Here is a 19,083-nt window from a genome sequence, read left to right as displayed (position 1 = left end):
TGTCTCAAAAAACCAAATCCAAAAAACAAAACAAAAAAGATTTTTATTATCCTTGGTTAGGCATTTTATAGATCAATGTAAAAACTTGCTAGTTGACCAGCAGCAGCAGAACTCCATTACAAAGCAGGCAGACACATGTTGCTGAAGACATCTAAACAGGGCCTGGTGAGGGGCTCAGCAGGTAAAGGTGTCTGCAACCTGACATCGGAGTCCAATCCTCAGAGTCCAATAGTTAAAAGGAGAACCGATTCCTGCAAGTTGCCTAAACACAAACTCTAGAGCCCTTAGCTTGTCTGCCTATCCATGGCTTCAGCTGTCCTTTGTAACCAACCTTTACCTGGGCATCCAACCCGGCTACTCTGAGGTCAACTTGACCCAAACTAGTCATTTGTAAAGAGGAACTCAGGAACTCACCTGGATATTTGCCTGGAGGCAAGTCTATAGTGCATTTCCTTCCTTTGTTATTGATGTCAAGGGTGAGCTCACAGCTGGTAGAGCACTGGTAGTTCTGGGCTGTAAAAGAAACCAGACTGATGCTGGGCAGTGGTGGTGCATGCCTGTGATCCCAGTACTCAGGAGGCAGAGGCAGGCAGGTTTCTGAGTTCAAGGCCAGCCTGGTCTACAGAGTGAGTTCCAGGAGAGCCAGGGCTACACAGAAACCCTGTCTAGAAAAACCACACCCCCCCCCCAAAAAAAAGAAAGAAAGAAAGAAAGAAAGAAAGACAGAAAAGAAAAAAAAGAAACCAGACAGCGCAAGCCACAGGGAGCACAGGCCCCCCACAGGCCCCCATGCAGCCTTTGCTTCAGTTCTCGCCTCTTGGCTTCTGCTTCCAGTTCCTGTGGTGATGTTCTGGATGAAGGTCTAAGGATATGGATGTGTAAACCAACGATAACTTCCTACCCAAGCTGTTTTTGGTCATGGTGTTTATCACTGCATATGACACCTGTTGTGGCAATTGTACTAAAGAGACAATTGTGGCACAAACCAGGGCTACAAGGAAAGGCCCTAAAGCAATCTATTAAAAAAAACAAAAAACCAAAACCAACAAAAAAAAAAAAAAAAAAAAAAAGGAAAAAAGAAAAAACAAAAAGAGACCTCTTGGCCTGTACCTGGTATGATGTAATTGTGGTTTGGCTTTATAAACCCTACTCTGCCCCCAACTCCTGGGCTGAGAGTTCTTTGTGGCAGGAGCCTGTTCTCAGTAGCTGGCTTGAATTAAAAAAAAAAAAAGACTCTTAATTGCCATTGTATGTAATGGTGGTCTATAACTTTGTCATGTGGACCAGACCATGCAGACACACTGAGCTGCAGGCTAGCTTTGAGAGAGTGCTCATTCAGAGGACCCAGGTTTGATTCCCACCTTATATGCTAGTACGGAATTTCACACCCATACATCTGTAACTACACACACACACACACACACACACACACCTGTAATTTCAGTTCCAGGGCATCCAACCTTCACTTTTGGACTCCCACACACAACACAGATTCTTTGCAAGAACAAGAAGTCCTCTTTAACCCCTGAGCCAACTCTCCATCCCCTAAAGAGATCTTGATTACATGTCTGTTCTACAAAATGTCACTCACATTGGTCTACTATATTGATGACATTATACTGATTGGATCAAATGACCAGAGGTAGCAACCATTAGAATATATGGGAAATAAATCCAACCCAAATCCAAGGGCCTTCTATATCAGTAAAATTGCTAGAAGTCCATGGGTACAGAGCATGTAGAGATACTGCTCCTAAGATGGAGGATAAGTGGGCTGGAGAGATGGCTCAGCAGTTAAGAACACTGACTGCTCTTCTGAAGGTCCCAAGTTCAAATCCCAGCAATCACATGGTGGCTCACAACCATCCGTAATGAGATCTGACGCCCCCTTCTGGTGTGTCTGAAGACAGCTACAGTGTACTTACATATAATCAACCTTAAAAATAAAAAGAGGAAGGATAAGTCACCTGGTCCCTCCCACCAAGGAAGAAGCACAACATTTGGTGGGCCTATTTGGATTCTGGAAGCAGCTTGTTCCTCACATGGGTGTGTTACTTTGAACCATATACCAAGTGACTCAGAAAGCTGCTAGCTTTGTGTGGGCCCTGGAATGAGAGAAGACTCACGGGTCCAGACTGCTATGCAAGCTCTTCTACCATTTGAAACATATGAGGCCGACCCAAGGTAGTTGGGGTATAGTGGCAGATAGAGAGGCCGTCGGGAGCCTGCAGATAGGTGGATCCCAGTGGAGGAGACCTTTGGGATTTTGGAGCAAGGCTCTCCTGTTATCTGCAGACTACTGTTTGTTTAAGAGCGTTGGGCCTGGTGGGAGGGAATAAAATCTGGAGTGTAAATAAGAGTGTTGGGCCTGCTATTAGGCATTACTGGAAACTGAAGTTTGACAATAGGCTACTGAGTTACCTCAAGCTGCCTATCATGAGCTGGATATTATCTGACCCACCAAATCATATTGTCGGCAGAGATGGGATTGTGCACTGGCCTGATACCATAGATTTCCACTCACCAAGGCTAATGTACCTAGTGCAGAGTGCCAGATCTGTCAACAGCAGAGACCAGCACTGAGTCGCCTTGTATGGCCCCATTCTCTGGAGTTACAGCAAGTTGCAGGCCCCTTTCCTCAGGGAAAGGACACTTTGTCCTTACTGGAGGAGATTACTCTAGTTATGGGTTTGCTGTTCCTGCACATAATGCTTCTGTCAAAACCAATCGATGGACTTACAGAACGCCATGCCCACAGTCATTATTTCTGACCCCAAACCCTTCTTCCCAGTCAGAGAAGTGCAACAGTGGACCCACCCTGCTCGTGGACTCAGAGTCTGCCACGTTCCACAGCCACCCTAAAGCACGAGTCTGGTATGAATGAGTTGGCTCTTTGAAGACACTGTCACAGCACTGGTTAAGTGGCAGCAGCCTGGAGGGCTGGGAGGGTTCTCCAGAAGGGAGGATGTTTGTATTGATATCCATACATGGCGCAGTTTCTCCCATTGCCAGGACCCACAGATCCAGGAATTGAGAGGCAGCAAAAGGAGTGGTTCCATCACCCCTAGGCACTCAGCAGGAAATTCTTTGCTTCTTGTTCCCCACACCTAAGTTCTGAAGGCCTAAGAAGGTTTGCTTTCAGGGTGGCGATTGCTCCTGCCATAGCAGAGCAGACATCATTTTGTTACTTCATGACTGTAAGTTTGCTCCCGTTACAAACTGTAGTGTAAATATCTGATAGATATGTGAAGTACACACAAGGGGGTAGCAACCCACGGGGTGAGAACCACTGCTTTAGAGAACCCTAACTGAGTTTGTGTGTGTGTGGGGGTGTGTGTATGTGCAAACTAGTACACATGGAGGCTAGAGGATGATATTAGGTGTTGTCCCCCCCCCCATTGTTCCCCTACCCCACCCCATCCCTGCCCTAAGGTGTCAGAACCCTGTTTTTGGAGATAAGGATACTCATTAATTAAAGCTAAGATGTCTAAGGAGCCGCAGGGGGCCTCTGTCTCTGCCACTCCCAAACATGGATTACTAAGTAACCACTTGCACCTTTGTTCTGGGAATCCAACTCAAAGGCTCACGCTGGCATTGCGAGCTCTTTATCAAAGAGCCGTCTCTCTAGACAGGTAGTGATATAAATGCCTACAAAGAGCTAAGTGGTGGGGCCATATTCCCTTAATCCCAGAGGCAGGTAGCTCTCTCGAGTTGGAGACCAGCCTGGTCTACAGAGTGAGTTCCAGGACAGCCAGAGCTACACAGAGGGACCCTGTCTCGAAAGCAAAACAAAACAAAAGCAAGCAAGCAAACAGACAGATGCCCCCATCCTCCAATGCCAACAAACAGATGTAAGGGCGAAGGGTCTAGGAGCATCCTCAAACTCAAAGTTCCTCATTTCCTCCCAACAGAAAAGTAGCACCGTTAATGTGGGGCCCTCTAAAAGGGGCGCTTGCTAAGCTAGCTGCCATCCTCTGTGTGGTCCCAGTGCTTATACATCTTCCACTAGAGGCCTTGGAAACCTAGAGTCCATCTCCTAAAACCTGAGGCGTTAGGCAGCCAGGTGCACTCAGCCAGGTACCTGACCAGGCAGAGGGCGGGCCTCGCGTGCTGACGTAGGCTTTGTGATGTTCTTTGTCTGTTAGAACTGTTGGCCTCGGGGCCTAACCTTTATCCTGGTTTCTTACCTGGGCTGCGGAGTCAGTTGTAGGGTGTGTTCTTCTTGGCATCCTCAGAGGAAGTGGGCAGTGCCTTCATCCATCTGTGAAGGAAAGCGTTTGTAGGCCTGTGGGCTGGGGAAGGAGGGGCCTGCGGAGAGGGAGGAGCCTGCGGGGAAGGAGGGAGGAGCCTACCGGGAGGGAGGAGCCTGCGGGGAAGGAGGGAGGAGCCTGTCGCCTTAAGTCATCCTTTGCCTCTTGGAGGCTTCACTTCTCTCCCACACTCCAGCTAGGGAACGCTTTCACTTCCCTGGCTCCTGTGCTCTGCAAGCTCAAGAGGTAGCTCCTAGACAGGTATGGTGGTACGGCCTGTAATCCCAGCACTCTTGGAGTGGCTGAGGCAGGAGGATTGTGGTGAGTCTAAGGCCAGCCTAGACTACATGGTGACCTCCTGGCTAGCCCTAGATACAATGTGAAACCCTTAACTCCGCTCCCCCTGCCGACAAAAGGTGTTTAATGTCTTGACCATCGGAGCGGGTATTCACTGATGTTTCAACTCTTCAGGCTCAACATGTCCACCGTCAAGGAGCAGCTAATTCAGAACCTAGCTCCGGAAGAAAAACTTCCCGGCTGTAAGATCACTGTAGTCGGAGTTGGAAATGTGGGCATGGCGTGTGCTATTAGTATTTTACTGAAGGTAAGTAAGCAAAAAGCCGCCTGGCAGGAAATTAAAGGAAATGTGTAAAACCTTTGGCGTTGACGAATTTAAGTGTTGGCTCCGTGTGGCCATTGGCACGGGCCTGCAATCTTAGTACTTGGTAGGTGGAGGCCAAGAGGGTCCGGAATGCAAGATCATGCACAACTACAGATCAGACTTGAGGCTGGACTGGACTGTGAAATCTTGGCCAGAGTTCAGAGAGGAGAGGAGGCGAGGGCAGGGGAGGGGAGGAGAGAAGAGGGGAAGGGAGAAAAGGGTAGCTGGAGAAAGACAGGAGAGCAGAGGGAGGAGAGAGAGAGAAAGAGAGAGAGAGAGAGGAGATGCAGAGGAGAAAAAGAAGGGCTGGATCGCTCAGTGGTTAAGAACACTTGACTGTTCTTCCAGAGGTTCTGAGTTCAATTCCCAGAAACCACATTATGGCTCACAACCATCTGTAATGATTTCCAATTCCTCTTCTGGTGTGTCTGAAGAGGGTGATAGTGTACTCACATACATAAAATAAATGAATCTTAAAAAAAAAGATAGACAAAGAACAGAGATAGAGACAGGGAGATAGAGACAAAAACAAAGACATAGAGACAGGAGACAGAGACAAAGACAGTGCCAGAGACAGAGATTTCAGGGAGGCGGGAAGTGTGGAACCCAAAGGCTGAGGATTTGAAAATTCCAGATGCCTCAAAGGTAGAGGGGAGGGGGAGTGGGCAGGGACAGGGCCTGGAACAGGCAGGAGGAGGTTGAAAGTCTGAGGAGACAGAAAACCTCCAGGCTCCGTTCTGCGTCCTAAGCGTCCGGACCCCGCGAGCCAGCCCACCGGGCTGCAGGAGTCTCTTTGCTATGACTAGACAGCAGCTGGCTGAGCCGGGGAGACGGCTCGGTGTGTACAGCACTTGCCACCAAGTGTGAGGATCTGAGACTGAAGCCCTGGTGCCCACGCAAAGCTGGACGTGCTAGTGCATAGGTCTGTAGTCCCAGCATCTCTGGAGGAAGGAAGTGGGGTCAGGAGACTCTGAAAGTTCCTGTGCCTTGGCCTGATGTATGCTGCAGAAATAATAAAGCAAGGGGAAGGTAAGAGCCTCAGCCCCTGACCTTGGTACATGTGCTGTGGCATGTTCACCATGAAGCATGAATGACTGCATACACACACATTACACACACATACACAGCGATAAGTAATAGCTTAAGAAAATAAACCATTGGGAAATTACAGAATATACAAAGGAGAGATCAGGACTTGCAGTGGATGGTTAACTGAAATTCAGTAGGAGCCTAGAAGGGGAAGAAGTAATTACTTACGCGGCAGAAACTTAAGGGCGTGGGTCTGTAGCTAATTGAGTGATAGCACCACCAATCCTGCTCCCCCCCTCCCAGAAAAGGCCTATTTCAGGGGCTGGAGAGATGGTTCATTGATATAACAAATATAACAAAATTATCAATATAAACTCCTGATTTTTTTTTTGTTTTCATTTTTGGGGTTTTGTTTTGTTTTGTTTTTTGTTTTTGGCTTTTTTTTTTTATTTGGTTTTTTTGAGTCAGGGTTTCTAAGTGTAGCCCTGGCTGTCCTGGAACTCATTCTGTAGACCAGGCTGGCCTCGAAATCAGAAATCTGCCTGCCACTGCCTCCCAAGTGCTGGGATTACAGGCACGCTCTGCTGGACCAGGCTGGCCTCGAAATCAGAAATCTGCCTGCCACTGCCTCCCAAGTGCTGGGATTACAGGCACGCTCTGCTGGATTGCTACTTTGAAGCCAGCTAGAACTACACAAGAAGCCCCTGTCTGAAACCCTCAGGAAAGAAAAGAATGGTTGCATCTGTGTATCCAGAACTGTTTTTAAACACACACATGCAGACACACATGCATGCACACATGCAGGCACACATGCAGGCACATGTGCACACATTTAAGCAGAGAGAAAAGCACAGACTGCCCCTGTGTCCCACAGAGGACAAGTGGTTACCACACCTAACCCAGCTGGATTTGCTACTCCTGCACTGTGGCCATGCTGACCCTCCCAGGAGGAAGCGATCTGGGGTACTCAGCCATGACAGGCTGAATAGGAAATTGTCTCATTTTTTTTAAAGTGCTTAAAAAACATTTTTTTTTAAATTTGAAAGAAGGGAGCAATCTTTTCAGGCACAATGTTAAATGCCTGAAGCTGGAGGATTACAAGTTTGAGGCCAGTTTAGTTTATACTATATAGCAAGACCCTATATTTTTTTAATTTATTTTATGTAAGTACCCTGTAGCTATTTTCAGGTGCACCAGAAGAGGATGTCCGATCTCTTTATGGATGGTTCTGAGCCACCATGGTGGTTGCTTGGATTTGAACTCAGGACTTTTGGAAGAGCAGTCAGTGCTCTTTACTGCTGAGCCATCTCTCCAGCCCCCAGCAAGACCCTATTTTAACACAGTGGCATACAAACACAACAGCCCACCTCCTTGGACTGGAGAGTACTTGCCTAGCAAGCGAAAAGCCCTGGGTTTGATAGTCAAATGGAATAATACACCTGGTTTGGTTGCACACACCTGCAATCCCAGCACTCAGAAGATGGAGATAGGAGGACCAGAAGTTCAAGGTCATCCCCAGTTACATAACAACCTTGAGTCCATTCTAGGAAACATGACCCTATCTCAGAAGAAACACACACATGTACACAACAACAAAAAATAAATAAAAAGGTAAAAGCAATGTAGTATATTAATTATTTGCATCACATTTCTGTTGTATTATGTTTTAGAAGGAATACAGAAATTATTTGAACATTGACAAGATGTGTGTAGGTATGTGCAAATGATCTAGCATGTCCTGTAAGAGCCTTGGGGGTTCTAGGACCCTCCCCTCAGGTACAGAAGTACAGATATGTGTCAGTTTCCAGAAGAACCACATAGTACCTGCTCTGAGAAAAGTAATGATAGGGATTTATTCCTCACTCTGAGTTATTTATTAGAATGTAGTTACTGGAATCCAGAGAACATATTTCCTTTTTCTTTTCCTTTTCCTTTTCCTTTTCCGAGACAGGGTTTCTGTGTTTAGCCCTGGCTGTCCTGGAACTCACTCTGTAGAACAGGCTGGCCTCAAACTCAGAAATCTGCCTGTCTCTGCCTCCCAAGTGCTGGGATTAAAGGTGTGCGCCACAACTGCCCCGGCTACATTTCTTTTCTTAATGATTTGTTTTTTAGTTTATTTGCATTGGTATTTTGTCTGTATGTATATCTGTGTGAGGGTGGCCAATCCCAGGAGTTTCAGACAGTTGTGACCTGCCATGTGGGTGCTGGGAATTCAACCCAGGACCTCTGGAAGAGCAGCCAGTGCTGCTAACCATTGAGCTGTCTCTCCAGCCATGAGAATGTGGTTTTTCATTCATTTTTTTCTCATTCTATAGCTGTGGCTGTCCTGGAATTCACTATGTAGATCAAGTTAGCCTTAAACTCATAGAGATCTGCCTGCCTCTGCTTCCCTAGTGCTGGGATTAAATGCATACCTGGCTGAGAATACATTTTTTAATATTCCTACAATTTGTGATTATGACAAAAATTCAAGTGGAATTAGAATAAAGCCAGGTATGGTAGTCAATTTGTAATCCCAGTACTCAGGAGGCTGAGGTAGGGGAGTCATGCCTTTGAGATGCACCTGGGTGGTATAGGGATGTAGTGGTGCATTCCTTTAATCCCAGCACTTGGGAGGCAGAGACAGGTCTGTGTGTTCGAGGCCAGTCTTGTCTGCAGAGGGAGTTCCAGGACAGCCAGAGCTAAACAGAGAAACCCTGTGTGAAAAACAAAACAAAACAAAACAAAACCCAGCAAGATATAAAAATGTAGTATCTTACAGTGTTTGGGATCAGACTCAAGGCCTTGCACACACAGGGCAGGCCCTTTGCCAGCCAAGATCCACGCTCAACCCCCAAACCCTTCTCCTCGAAGTTTGGAACTCATAATCATAACTTTTATGTGTTTCAGGGTTTGGCTGATGAGCTTGCTCTTGTCGATGCTGATGGGGACAAACTGAGAGGAGAGGCACTGGATCTTCTGCATGGCAGTCTTTTCCTTAGCACTCCAAAAATCGTCTTTGGAAAAGGTTAATTTTAGTTTTATGATATTACTTCCAGAGCTTTGTGAAAATCATGAGTAATTAATTGGACACTTTGTAATCTCAACACCTGGGAGGTGGAGGGTAGGAAAGATCAGGGGTTTAGGCCAGCCTAAGCTACATACTGAGTTTGAGGACAGCCTGGGCTACATGAGACCTGTCTCACAAAATAGAATAGGCAATCAGTTTTACCAAATTGACTTTAATCAGTATATAAATTAAAACATCACTCGGAGCTGGAGAGATGGCTCAGTGGTTAAGAGCGCTGACTGCTCTTCCAGAGGTCCTGAGTTCAAATCCCAGCAACCACATGGTGGCTCACAACCATCTGCAATGGGATCAGAGGTCCTCTTCTGGTGTGTCTGAAGACAGCAACAGTGTACTCATATACATAAAATAATTCTAACAAAAAAAGAGGTACCATAAGCATTTCATATTTTCTCAAAACATGTAAATGTTCTTATGAATTTTCTGATTTGTCTGTCTATTTAATCTGTCTTATTGTTGCTACTACTATTTTTCTGAGGGTCTCTCTATGTAGTCGTGGGTGTCCTGGAACTCATTATGAAGACCAGGCTAGCCTCAAACTCTACAGAGAGCTGCCTGCCCTGCTTCCCAAGTGCTGGCACTAAATGTGTGCACCACCAAACCCAGTCAATTTTTATTATCCCTAAAAATGACATGTGTGTGTGTGTGTGTGTGTGTGTATGTATGTATGTATGTGTCTACATGAGTTATGTGCACATAATTGTCGAGACCAAAGGTTTGGGATCCCCTGGATCTGATGTTAAGTGAGCCACCAGATGTGGCTTCTGGGAATTGAACTTGGGTCCTTTGGAAGAGCAGTAAGTGGTTTTCCTTGCTTGCTGTATGTATGGGATTTCTTTTTTCTTTTTTGGGGTGGTGGTGGGAAGGGCTTATTTATATGAGTTCTCTATCTCCATGCCAGAAGAGGGCCTTAGATCTCAGGATAGATGGTTGTGAGCCACCATGTAGTTGCCGGGAAGGGAACTAAGGTACTGTGAACGAGCAGACAATGCTGAGACCTCTCTCCAGCCTCGGCAAGTGCTGTTAACTGCTGAACCATCTCTGCAGCCTTGGGTTCCTGTTTTTGTTGTGGTGGTTTTATTTGTTTTAAAATTGAGGTAAATGTTTTTACCACAGAGCCTGATGCCCTGAGTTCACTTTCACGGACCTGTATGTGAGAGTGAACATACTGACTCTCCCAGATTCTTCTCTGACTTTCATGCAAATTACATGCCAGCATGGAGCATGCATACACATGCACGCACTGGTGTGTGCATACACACTCATATAAACACACACATACCGAAACACATATGTCCATGGGCACATACACATAAGAATATGAATGGTGTGTCTAAGAGGTGCTTGAGGACTTGCTAATCAAAAATGTATCTAATAATGGTTAATAATGCTAAGTCAACATTGTGTCAGTGTGTTGGGTAATAGTAAGTAAAATAATTTCCAGCCAGGCGGTGGTGGCACACGCCTGTAAGCCCAGCACTTGGGAGGCAGAGGCAGGCGGATTCCTGAGTTTGAGGCCAGCCTGGTCTACAGAGTGAGTTCCAGGACAGCCAGGGCTACACAGAGAAACCCTGTCTCAAAAAAACCAAAACCAAAACCAAAACCAAAACAAAAACAAAACCATACTGGTATAAGTAGCTTATTTTCTTGTATAGATTAAGACCTAATTTATTTGTAATATCAAATAAAGCATGGTTCCTTCTAATATGGTTCCTTATAATTAGAGGTAAATCTTTTCTTGCCATTAGATTCCTAAAACAACATGGAAATGATCAGACATAAGCTTCTAGTTTGTTTGGGTTCTCTGAAAAGCCAGAGTGTTGGGGATATAGTCTGACGGTGGGTCGGCCAAGGGTTCACTTTCCAGCAACACCAAAACACAAAACAACAGAAGCCAGAGAGCTACTGTGTTTCTTGCCCCGGATTTTTTCTGACAAATAGAAATGTGGGTTGAAGGGAAAGTTAGCCTTGTTTGACTTCTGTAAGATGCTTCAGTGTGGGGAGTCTGTTTGCATATTCAGGATAGGAGGTGAATAATTCAAACCCAACGGCATGGGATAGACACTTGTAGAGCTTACAGAGTGGGTGACAGTCCTAATGGGAACACCTTCTTCTATTTCCTTCTTAGACTACAGTGTATCTGCCAACTCCAAGCTGGTTATTATAACAGCTGGTGCAAGAATGGGGCCTGGAGAAAGTCGCCTTAGCCTGCTCGAACGGAATGTTGCTATCATGAAAGCCATTGTTCCCGGCGTAGTCCAAAACAGCCCGGACTGTAAAATACTGATTGTCACAAACCCAGGTGAGGTCCCCCCCTGCCCTTCATGAATGATGATTGGTTCTCAGGATTCCATTATAAAGGTTGTAGTGGCAGGTAATAAGCTTCAAAGTCTGCCATACTGTAGGTTCTGATAGATGCCATCACAGTAAGATCTGGAATATCTCTGTCACCTCTGAAGGGCTGTGTGCCCATTTATAGTTCGTTTCTCATCCTACCACTTGACTCATTTTCTGGAACTGCAAAAACAAAACCAGACCAAAAAACAGTCCATGAGACAAACTTTTCTACCCAGCCCCATTTATAGTGCAATTATTTTGCATCCATCTATGTCTGGGATATGTCAGGGAATTGGTCCTTTGCATTGCTGCACTCTCCTGATTGTCTCTGTTCGTGTGTGATGTGATGGGCATGCATGTGCTCCTGCATGCCCAGAGCTTGATTTCTCCCTCCACTGCTCTCCAGCATCTCCCACTGAACCTGGAGCTTGAGATTTTGGCTAGACTGCTGACCATTAAGTTCTTAGGTCGCAGGGCGGTGGTGGCACATGCTTGTAATCCAGCACTTGGGAGGCAGAGGCAGGCGGGTTTCTGAGTTAAAGGCCAGCCTGGTCTACAAAGTGAGTTCCAGGACAGCCAGGGCTATACAGAGAAACCCTGTCTCAAAAAACCAATGAAAAAAGAAAAAAGGTTCTTAGGCCAATCTGTCTCTGCACACTCTGACCCTTATCTACAACCCTAGGGTTGTAGATGTACCTACCATGTCTTACTCTTTAAATGGCTACTAGGGATCTAACCTTAGGTCCTCATGCTTGCTATTTTGTGAAGAGCTGGAGAGGTGGCTCAGCAATTCAGATCACTGACTGGTGTTCCAGAAGACACAGGTTTGATTCCAGCACCCACATGATGACTTCATCCATCTAAGCTCATCTGTGTCTACCACTGAGCCAGCTCTGCAGTCCTCCTTATACATTTCAAAGATTATTTCCCCTGTTGGTGTTTGGAAGTTGCTATATGTGTATGAATGTTTTTGCCTACATGAATGCATGCATACCACATGCTTGCCTGGTACCTGTCGAGGCCAGAAGAGGTGGAAGGGTCCCCTGGAGCTTCAGTTACAGACAGTTGGGAGCCATCATGTGGCTGCTTGGAACCAAACTGGGGTCCTCTACAAGAGCAGCACATGCTCTTACCCACTGAGCTGCCTCTGCAGCCCACTGATGAATTAATGTGAACATGTGAACATTCATGTGTAAGCATGTGTGTGATCATACATCTTCCTTTCTTTGGCATCTGTGATGGGAGCAGGAGAGCACACTACAGACTGAAGTGTTTGGCTCTGTTAGAAGCTGAAAACACATTTTCAAAGTCCTGTGTAGTACCTGTGACATTTCCCACCAGCAATGTCCCTGGTGCTGTCAGCTTTCCAAAAGTTTTGCTTGAGCTGTCTTCATTTTTGAAGATAAATCTGGCCAGATGGGTTGAAATCCTGGCTGTTATCACACATTTCCCAACTCTGTTAATTCTTCTTAGTTTCATTATTATTTTTAAATATGTATGGTTATTTTGTGTGCCTGTATGTCTGTGAGCCACACGCATGGCTGGAACCTCTGCCAAGGGAGGGGTGCTGAATCCCCTGGGCCTGGAATTCCATTGGTTGTAAGTCAAAAAGCAACTGACACTCTTAACTGCTAAGCCACCCCCCAGCCCTCCTCAAAAGCATTTGCAAATCAAATCCTCTTCATCTCCAAGGTCTGTTGTTTGCTTCTTGAGGGGATGCTTCCTGGATTTCATGAGTCTGTTTTATTTTATAAGGCACAGGAGTTTTCAGTGCGTTTATTTGGCTAGTTAATGACTGGACAGAATTTTCTTGCAATACCTAAAACCCAAAATGATTTCCCAACCTTTCCTGCTTGCCCCCCTCCTTCCCTGAGCCTGGCATGTGTTCAGGACCCAGCTCAGCAGCTCGTGTGGCGTAGTCATCACCTCCTGCGTGCATAGAGCTTCAACATCAAAGTTGTCACGATCTTCCTGTATTGCCTCCACTTGTGCACACCATCCTGGCTGTGTCCACATGGAATTCTAGGCAATATGTTGATAGTGTAGGTGAGGATGTGTCAATGGGAAGGAGAAATTCAGAAGGTCAAAGAGGTAGACCCGACCCATCATTATTATATATGCAAGAAAAGCCCATTGAGTATCTCAGAAGATGTTGTAAGATTCTGCTGGTCAATGATTTAATGGAAAAACCCCTGAGTATGCCTACTGTTTAGATTCACTGGACTTTGAACTATGATAAATCTGCATTTGACTCCCAAGATAATGTCTCTCTTTGGAAAAAGCAAGTGTAGAGAAATTGCTGTGGATCTCAAACGTTGCTTGCCATTGCTCTTTCCAGTGGATATTCTGACGTACGTGGTGTGGAAGATAAGCGGCTTCCCTGTCGGCCGTGTGATTGGAAGTGGCTGTAACCTAGACTCCGCTCGTTTCCGTTACCTGATTGGGGAGAAGCTGGGCGTCAACCCTACAAGCTGCCATGCCTGGGTCCTAGGAGAACATGGGGACTCCAGTGGTAAGTGTGACCAGTCGCTGCGTGAGTGAGGTGTGCGTCTGTGTGCGCCATGCTCTTCACACTGCAGTCTCTGCCAGTAGAGCTGCACAGTTTGCATTTTGTCATTCTGGAGGGTGCATGTCTTTTTAGACCAGCCTGAGCGACAAAACCAGATCCTGTTTGAAAGAAGGGTAAACTAGATTGATGCATAACTGTGCATGGGTGGAGGGGACACTGAGGTGGCTCGATGTATTTGCATGTGACATGGTGATCAAATCAGGGTCACCAGCTTTGTGGTTGCCTCACAAACCCTTCATTTCTCAGTAGAAAGAATAGTGAGACCTGGGGCTGGAGCCATGGCTCAGGGATTAAGAGCACTGACTGCTCTTGCGAAGGTCCTGAGTTCAAATCCAAGCAACCACATGGTGGCTCACAACCATCCTTAATGAGATCTGACGCCCTCTTCTGGTGTGTCTGAAGACAGCTACAGTGTACTCACATATAATAAAAACAAATAAATCTTAAAAAGAAACAAACAAACAAATACCATAGTGAAACCTGGCCAGCCTGAGATAGGCGATACTTTAAAATCTCTTCTTTTAAATTATCTGCACCTCTGGCTCTGTGGTGCAATGTATAGTGCACTGGACTTCTAGAGAGATGAAGGCATTCAAAGGTTGTGGGTTCGAGTCCCACCAGAGTCTCTTTTATTTTAATAAGTGTTATAACACAAGAATTAAGTACGGGAGTTAGGAAAAAGGAAAAGTGAACCAAAGTCCACGACTATTAAAACATCCTGCTCAGTGGCAGCATTGTAGGCAAGGAGGTTTATCAGAGGCAGAACTATTGCTAACTAAAAAATAAAATAAAAAAAAATTATGTGCACCTGAAGCCTGCAGAGGCCAGAGGTGTTGTATCCCCTGGAACAGCAGTGACAGTGGTCATGAGCTGCCTGTTGTAGGTGCTGGGAGCCAGACTCAGGGCTTTGGAAGGCCAGTGTCTGTCCTAACCCACCAAGGCAACTCTCCAGCTGGAGATCACACTGGACCAGAAAGAACCAGGACTCCTGAAACTTGGGCTGGGCTGAACCTTGCTCTATGGCTGAGGATGACCTTGAAGTTTGTTCCTCCTGCCTCTCCTTCCCAAGGACTATCTGCTAAGCTCTGTCCTCAGTCTGAGAGCACATAATTGCTCAGGGCAATGTCCTTAACTCTGCACCAGATGCTGCTCTTCATTCAGATGTGTGTGCTGCCCCTGGGCCCCACTCTCTTCTCCTCCCCAGGATCAGAACCTTTGCTTTTATCCTCTACTTTCTCATGCCAGGTTTTATTGATTTTACTTCATGTGTAAATGACATCACTGTACTTGACTTTCTCTGTGTGGCTTTTATTGCTAGACATAACCTGTTCTACTCATGTTGTCACAAGTGACAAGTTCTTGAGAATGAGCAGTATTGCACCACACAGACACACCCCACTTTCCAGTCTGTCTGTAATGGACCTTCGGCTGGGTCTAAGTCGTGTAAGTATACAGAGCTACAGTCTACACGGTGAGGCAGCTGCTGTCCTCTGTTTCCTGACTGCATTTTTTTGCCCATATTACATGCCCAGTAATGGGATGCTGGTTCATATGTTAGTTCCAGATTTACTTTTGGAGCACCACCATATTGTTTTCCCCTGGATTCACAGGCTGTTGTGAGCTATATGTGCTAGGATTTGAACCCAGGTTCTCTAGAAGAGCAGCCAGTGCTCTTAAGCACTGAGCCATCTCTTCATCCCTCCCCCACTCCTCCCAGCATCTTTCTTTTGGGGGGGGTTGGATTTGGCTTTTTTTCAGACAGGGTTTCTCTGTGTAGCCCTGACTGTCCTGGAACTCACTCTGTAGACCAGGCTGGCCTCGAACTCAGAATTTCGCCTGCCTCTGCCTCCCATAGTGCTGGGATTACAGGCGTGCGCCACCACTGTCTGGCACCCAGCATCTTTTTTTTTTTCCCATCACTTTTCACCTTATGAAGTTCAGTGAGAGTCAGGGCCTCTCACTGAACCTGGTGCTCTTCCAATGCCCGGTGATGATCTGCATGGCCTGCGAGTGCTTGTATGTGTGCCCTTGTTCCTATGAAGGTATTTGGATTTCATCCCATTCCTTAGGGACAGTTTATACTCGAGTTTATGTGACTACATATCACTCCTTAACCTTGTTGCTGTGGGGAAATGTGGTGTTAACTCCTCTAACTGATAACATGTTTCTTAGCAATTCTTTTTGTAGAATCTGTGTTTTTGTATATTGTTTTAAAATGCTTTCTGTACCATAGTTATAAATAATTCAATTATGTGTCTTCTAATGTGTCTTGTTATTTCCCTTCCTGTCCATTTAAAACTTATTTTGGGGGCTGGAGAGATGGCTCAACAGTGCAGATGGTTCATTGCCATCGGTGACTCCAGCTTCAGAGGATCCAATACTCTCTTTAGGGCCCAGGCCCACATAGAAACACACATGTGTGCTTAAGTGAAAAGCACAAAATACAAACAAAAATAATAAAATCTTAAAAAACAAAAATAGCCCTAATACCTTGTTCTTATATATGGTGTCAGATAGCATCTTAACATTAAAATCCAAGCCCAAAGTCCATCCACATGTGGTAGTGAACAACTGTAATGCCAGCACTTAGGATGCTGAGGCAGGAGGATCCGGAGTCCACAGACATCCTCAGGTACATAGCAAGTACATACTCTCAACCAACCAAAACCAGGAGTGGTGATGTATACCTAAAATCTGACATTTTGTGGGTGGGAGGTAGGAGTAGGGGCAGAAAGATCAGGAATTTTGAGACCATCTTTGGCTATACACTGATCTGAGGCTAGCCAGAGTTACATGACACCATCCTAAAAACAAAACCTGTTGCTGGGCAGTGGTGGCGCAGGCCTTTAATCCCAGAACTTGGGAGGCAGTGGTAGGCAGATTTCTGTGTTCGAGGCCAGCCTGGTCTACAGAGTGAGTTCTAGGGTGACACAGAGAAACCCTGTCTCAAAAAACCAAACCAAACCAAACAAAAAAACCCAAAAAACCCCAAACCTGTCAACCAACCAACCACTAAGTGTGTAACACAAGCTTGTTATCTGGTGCTTGGGGCAAGGGCAGGGAGATGTGAATTTGAGGGTAGCTGAGGCCTTTCTCAAAGGAACAGAAATGGAGCAGAATCCTCCCCACCCCCAACAGAGCACCCAGCACTGAACTCACAGTAAGTGACTTGGCTTTGGCAGGAGGAGTTCATGTGGAAAGCTTTGTTGGTTTCTTTTTCAGTGCCCATATGGAGTGGTGTGAACGTTGCTGGTGTAACTCTGAAGTCACTGAACCCAGCAATCGGAACTGACTCAGATAAGGAACAGTGGAAGAATGTTCACAAGCAGGTGGTGGAAGGGTAATAATAGTTATGCGATTTGTTTAATGCCCTAATAAGCAGTAGTAAGAATACTACACCATAGGGGCTGGAGAAATGGCTCAGTGGTTAAGAGCACTGACTACTCTTCCAGAGGCTCTGAGTTTAATTCCCAGCAACTACATGGTGGCTCACAACCCTCTTCTGGGGTGTCTGAAGACAGCTACAGTGTATTTATAAGCATTAAAAAAAACAAAACAAAACAACAACAAAACACCTTAAGGCAGTGGTGGTGGCTCACACCTTTAGCTCCAGCACTCGGGAAGCAGAGGCAGGTGGATCTCCTTGAGTTCAAGGGTAGTTTGGTCTACAGAGCGAGTTCCGGGACAGCCAAGGCTATATAGAAAAACCCTGCCTTGGCAAACAGAATACATATTGCAAGTGGCTGCAGAGATGGCTCAGTGGTTAAGGCCACTGGCTGCTCTTTCAGAGGACCTGGGTTGGCATCTCATGAATTTGTTTTTTTGTTTTTTCCTTTGCAACTGCAGCGGCTACGAGGTCCTTAAAATGAAGGGCTATACCTCTTGGGCTATCGGGCTGTCTGTGACTGATTTGGCAAGATCAATCTTGAAGAATCTTAAGAGGGTACATCCTGTTACCACGCTGGTTAAGGTATGCATTGAGGAAATGTTTATCATGCCTGGTCACTGGTGAGGTTGAGTATAAAGTGATTTCAGAATGAGGCAGGTGATGGAGTTCCCCGCAGAAACAAGTATAGGAAAAGGATGTGCTTCCAGGAAAGTTCCAGAGAGCATGAAACTCTGGGCACGTATGAGGGTCGGGATATGCTGTCAAGAGTCCAACCCTCCGTGCTCATACCTGCTGTCTACAGTCAGAGGTCTTCTATTGCCATTCACAGTCCCAGCCTCAGCCACATTAGTATGAGTGGGGAGGGGCTGGGAGATGGGAAGAGTTCACTGAGTGTTTTATCCTCCAGGGGTGGGGTGGTGGGGGTAGTATGGGACAGCAGATGCTGCCTTATGCCAGAAGATGTATAGGTTGAACAGACTCTGTCTCACAGTTGTTTCTGTAGCCTTGGCTTTGGCTATGGGAGTTGTATGACCGTTGGGCTACTGGCCAGAGTTCCAAAGCTGAGTACCTTAACCTGCGTGGTAACAGGATGCACCCTCCTAAGATGAAGCTGTGCATCTCCATGTTTCTGTCCATCTCTGCGTCCTCGGGGGAACTCCAGGAAAGGTGGCAGTTTAGGAGTACAGAAGAGCAGGAATACATCCCTAGGTCATATTTGCACACTTGGCTGTGTGTGTGTGTGGAGCGGGGGCAGTAGTCCTGAGCTGCTCTTTTGGGGTTTCACCTGTAGCAAGTGGTGTTCAAACGCTGTGGTGCCCTCTGTCGAGAGTCTAAGTAGAGGCTCCCTGGTCACCACCTACCTCCCTCAATGTGTCCAAAGGCTGCTTGCTCTCAGTCCTTCGCCAGATAAAAAGGTCACACAAAGACAGCGTCACTTCCTTCCCCTTAGACATCAAGATGCTCTGCGTCTGTTGAGGGATGAAGAACATTTTGCCTCTCATGGTCCTTTCTAAGGCCTCTGGCACATTCTCCTTGTCATTTGCCATCCACATGGTCCAGGACAAGATCTCAGTTCCCCCAGAGATTCCTGTGCCTTCTGCATAGCTCTACTTGGTGCTAGAGTCTCTCCCATGTTTTTATTCTAGAGCTTTCTTGCATGTTGGCAAGGGAACCAATGATATGACTGTGTGTTTCAGGGCTTCCATGGGATAAAGGAAGAAGTCTTCCTCAGTATCCCTTGTGTCTTGGGACAAAGTGGCATCACAGACCTTGTGAAAGTCA

At 46.2% G+C, this 19,083-nt stretch overlaps 1 protein-coding gene across 1 annotated transcript; it reads left to right on the top strand.

Annotated features, from left to right (window-relative positions):
* The first annotated feature begins 4,648 nt into the window (after positions 1–4,648).
* LOC127668673 (L-lactate dehydrogenase C chain-like) lies at positions 4,649–17,271 on the top strand. Its single transcript, XM_052162397.1, has 5 exons — positions 4,649–4,854; positions 8,830–8,947; positions 11,136–11,309; positions 13,683–13,856; positions 17,136–17,271. The coding sequence occupies exons 1-5, from the start codon at positions 4,705–4,707 to the stop codon at positions 17,255–17,257; spliced, it is 738 nt and encodes a 245-aa protein (XP_052018357.1). The 5' UTR covers positions 4,649–4,704; the 3' UTR covers positions 17,258–17,271.
* Positions 17,272–19,083: the final 1,812 nt, after the last annotated feature.

The sequence above is a fragment of the Apodemus sylvaticus genome, chromosome 1 (genome assembly GCF_947179515.1).
Source record: "Apodemus sylvaticus chromosome 1, mApoSyl1.1, whole genome shotgun sequence".
In the NCBI taxonomy this organism is placed as follows: Eukaryota; Metazoa; Chordata; class Mammalia; order Rodentia; family Muridae; genus Apodemus; species Apodemus sylvaticus.
This window is presented reverse-complemented; position numbering and strand designations above follow the sequence as displayed.